The sequence below is a fragment of the Kryptolebias marmoratus genome, linkage group LG1 (genome assembly GCF_001649575.2).
Source record: "Kryptolebias marmoratus isolate JLee-2015 linkage group LG1, ASM164957v2, whole genome shotgun sequence".
NCBI lineage: Eukaryota > Metazoa > Chordata > Actinopteri > Cyprinodontiformes > Rivulidae > Kryptolebias > Kryptolebias marmoratus.
Window position 1 is genome coordinate 3,109,334 of NC_051430.1, and position 4,753 is coordinate 3,114,086.

Here is a 4,753-nt window from a genome sequence, read left to right on the forward strand (position 1 = left end):
AGGCTGCTGCCCCCACGACCCGACCCCGGATAAGAGGAAGAAGATGGATGGATGGATGGACTAGTATTTTTTTATGTGAGTTGCCAAAGTTTTTCTGAAGTGCACATTTCAACCCCACCTAATGCACCACCCACCTTTGTACAGCAGTAGAAATCTGCCTTTTGATATCCCAATCTCTTGAAAAAGGCAATAATCAAGTTATATAACTTGTACTTATTAAGCACATCTGTCGCCAGACTTGAAACCTAATAAAAATAAACACTCAATATTGGCTAGCACAAAATTAAGTAACAGGTCTCCTATTAGGTGGCCTATGACTCAGCTGAAAGAAGAGCTTCCAAAAGGAGAACCAAATATTTTTTCACCCTTTATGTTGGGTGAGTGTTATGGACAATTGTAGGTGGCACACCAACACAAACTGGTGTTCACTTTTGCAAGCCATCAGTACACCTTTACCTGGTGTCCGTTTGGTTATGGCAACTTTTTAGTACCCAGATAAAAGATAACCTTACAACACAGGATGGTTTTAGTAGTGCAACCAGACCAAGTAGGCTAAATCTTTACAACAGTCAACATCTGCTCACAAAGCCTTGAGAAAACAAGCCCAAACAAGGCAGTTTGACACTAATGTTGCTCCATGTGGTTGATAATTATACTTTTTACATGACAATCATGCTATACAAAAGGCTAAGCTAAAAAAAGGTTTAATGAACACAAACTTTGACACCTATACATCATTTCCCTGTGTACCATGGAGGAGTTCTGAAGATCAGTGTTGTTGGAGGTCTGGGAGGAGCACTGTGGAGCAGTTTGAGACAGAGAAGAAAAGGCTCTGCAGGTGCTGATAAGATCTGGCAGACTTGTAAATGGGAAGAGTTCAAAATCCACTTCTGACACCTCCTGCAGAGGAAGAAAAAAAGATATATGCATGTAAAAAATGGCATTTTCCTTTTGAATAATCTGTGAAATATATGTTTCATATACATGAGCAAAACATTTGTCATGTCTGTGTCTATATCAGATGTTTCCAGAGGGAACAGTAAATCCTACAGCAACATTAAAATTATTTGAAACTTTATACTACAAACCTATTTCAGCAAAATATCCTCCTTTATACGTAGTTTACATTCTTGTGTAGCCAGGAGGACTACAGCATGGCATATAACTGGTTTTCTTTGTAAGTAAACTGAGTTTTTTGTCCTCATTGAGTCAACTACATCACTGCTATCCAAAATGGTAATTCTAAGGTGTAAATTAACTAATACACTAAAATCACAGGGCAGGTTGGCGCAGTATGTCTTAGGAGGGATCCTCTGGCATTAGGAAACAATAACACCACAATTTTGTTTCCTTGTTTTTGTGTTTTGTTTATTTGCATTTTCAGACATCAAATTTAACCTTGACATGTTGGTTGGTAATATTTTAGACCAGTCGTTTCCATTGTGTGAAACTTCAGTATTATTTGCTGCAGAAAAAGTGGGTTTAATTCTTTGCACCTGATTTATTCATACACCTACTTTCAAACATGCTGTAATACAGTCCCTATTCAAAAAACAATTTTGGTCATTCTGTTTTAGCTTTAAGCTAATTTTAAGCTCCCTTTTCTATCAAATGTTGTAGAAAAAATGTTGTAACCAGTTGAATTCATTACTTGATTAAAAAAATGTATTTCTGAAAAAAATATATTGTTGTGAAAACACAACAGCATTATTTAAAAAATGCTTTTAGCTGTTTACTGACCTGGTACTGATAAATTTGACTGTAGCCAAAGGCACAGTAAATCACAGCTTTTTTTACTTCCATGTCAAGATTTGTGCATTGGCATTAAAGGTAGTACTTATCAGATAATAAGTTATTTTTGCATTTTGAAAGGTATTCACCACTTACTTTTAAGGGTACCTCCCCGGAGTCCATTTTCGAAACGCCCAACATTACTTTTCTGTTTTGTTTATGACTTTCAAATCAAACTGCCTGTACCAACTAACAGTCATGTTTTTATTCAGGTTTTGCTGAATTTAATTACAGATCTAAAATTATGAATGGAGAAAGATTTTTGTGATGGAAAAAATAATTTATACATCTGTCCCCTTGGAGGCCAAAAGCTAGTGACCTCTTTTCTGTGATGACACAGATGTCACCAGGGTTGTATGGTGCCATTTGGTATCTCCCTTTGTTATGACCTAAATGCCTCTCACCACTGTTTATCTTTGGTTGCTCTTAGGGCAAAGTGTTTTTTACGATCAGCACCCAATCTGCTGGCGACAGGTTTATCAAATGCAAAATGTCAATGTCTGTTAGATAAACATAAGGTCATACAAATCCCAGCTGTACATAATGGGTTCCAAGACACAACCTTGGTGCAGAAAGTTTGTGGCCGAGAACAAGCACTGTTCTGTGTTACACCTTTGTGCCTTGCAATATTGCAATAAACAGTACTTGACGACCATTCTATGGAGTGCCTTGCCTCTCATCACGTTTTTCCGTCCTTGTTAAATAAAGATTTCCACAACAATTTCCATAACCTAAATAAAAACAAAACAGAAATTAAATGTTGGAAGCTGTGATAAACGGCTGTGGCGCCTCAGCAGTCAGCTAGCCTTTGTGGTGCTTAAGGGCCGTGAGCCCCACAGTTTTAATGCATTTACCCTCTGACTTGTCTAATACCTGGTTATAGGCACTGTTAGCCAGCCTTGACTGTGAAATGAAAATGTGTTTAAACAGGGTCACATCAGGCATGAAAAACTTGCGACAGATCAGACAACATCTCTGAATTATGTCAACTTTCCATTTTATGGTAAAGGATTGACAAAAACATCATATTGATGTTTATAAGTGTTACGTTGGGATCCTAGAATAATCATGTGAAACCTGTTTCAGACTCAATGTTTTAAGAGTAAGTTAATACTTTTGTTCGTGAGGTCAGTTTGATTGTTCATTAAGGAGCCTTTGATATTAATCTGATAATGCCTCTAAGATTCAGAGCCAGTTTTTGTTTGGTAGTAAAAGCTTTGATGAGGAAACACTGTTGTATAATGCATTGTACACTGTACATTATATACTATACACTTGGTAAAGTTATAAAATGGTGGCAGACTAGCAGGTGTAATTAATATTGTATTGCTTTTATGTAGGAGACTCAAATGTGAAAACCCATTAAGTATGATTTTTGGTAGTTGCAGTTTTGAAACAAACCATGTTTTAAAACCAATGTATACATTTATAAAACTTAAACTCATATTTAGTCCAATTTTTGCCTAGACATCTGTTTGCATTAAAAATTATTCTATATATAAGCTCTGGCTCAGGTAGACGTCAATATAAGAGCAGCATAAAAGGATAATTTCCCATTTTTTAGGAACTTGAGGCTACTTCACTAGCGAGCTACAGGCTACCAGAGTTCTGCTGAATTGAACCGAGCCAACTCTAAGCTAAGGAACAAGGGGTCCAATGATGTGATTATCTGTAGTGTTAATGTTTTAGTTTGTAACTAAGAAAGTAAAATTAGAATCAATTAACACTACCTGCTTTTGCCTTATTTTGCCTTATTGCGAGGGATAATGTGTTGTTTTTGGTTTAATAAAAAGGGGAGCAAAACACAAGTTTGTTATGTTATCAGAAGGACATTTCATACTTGTGGATCAAGGGGTAAATGTAAAGGGGTCATAGTTGCATGCAAATAAGAATGTTCCATCTAGATTATAACATCTCATTGTTATGACTATCCCTGTATAATCAAGCAACCTCAGGTCATGGAGTCACACGCTGTTCACAGGTTCTTCCTGGAAGCAAATCGGCTCATGGGTTAGGTCTGCACAGATAACCAGGTGCGGTGCTAAGATATACTCCCGGTTTTGTGTATGACATAACTTCCACCACTATTTCAGAAAATCCAACACAAACATGAAAATTGGAGGTCAAGTCACATTCGAAAAAGATTTAAGCTTCCAATCACTTTTAATCAGAGATATTATAAAAGTGAGTAGTTATCAGCTTAGTAGTGTTTAGTTTTTATGTTTACAACTGGGTGATTGTGTATTGTCTACTTAAACATAACACTGTTTTTTTAGGGGCATTTTTATTACTGATTTTCAGTTCTATGCCAGGAAACTCATGAAACATGAAAGTAATCATTGGCTCCATCTCTACATGTCATGATCCTGGGTTGTTGTTTTTTTTTTCTTTTTGTTATTGTGGATTCAGTTCATTGTGTCCTGTTGTTACTTGTGTTTTCTTTTGGATACTTGTTCATTTCCTATTTCTCCCGTTGCATTCCCTCAGTCGGTCCTTCTCCTCATTACGCACCTGTCCCTCATTTGTCAATTAGCCCAGCTGTAATCACTTGTTCCTCATCCCTCCCACTCCCAGTACTTACGCTCCCAGTTCTCTTCTTTTCATCAATCTGTCATACTTTCTGTTCTCCTGCCTGGTCCCTGTGTGATCCTCATCCCTGTTTAGGGTTGGGCATCGTTTGAGTTTGAATGATTCCGGTTCCGATTCCAGTTCCTAACAATTCTCGATTCTGATTCTTTTAAGAGGCTGTGATGTAACCTTTCTGTGGCACTCTTCAATTTATTACACCAACAGCTTTCCCTTGGACACTATGGTGAACAGAGGAGTACGTCGCAGAGTCCGGTTAGCTACATGGCTAACGTTAACAATTTCAGGTCGTTTGTCTATGAAAACGTTGGGTTACTTAATGTAATCCCTGGTTCTTTGATAACAGAGTGAGGTGTTTCACTATGGGAATCGCCTC

General features: G+C 37.3%; 1 protein-coding gene across 3 annotated transcripts in view; it reads right to left on the reverse strand.

Moving 5' to 3' along the window:
• Positions 1-4,753, reverse strand: part of pdzd2 (PDZ domain containing 2) — a 64,184-nt gene that overhangs the window by 30,865 nt on the left and 28,566 nt on the right. For all 3 annotated transcript variants that reach the window (XM_037977277.1, XM_037977272.1, XM_037977270.1), the window contains one exon: positions 751-900. In XM_037977277.1, the coding sequence (XP_037833205.1) occupies positions 751-900 (150 nt within the window). The remainder of the gene's footprint in view (positions 1-750; positions 901-4,753) is intronic.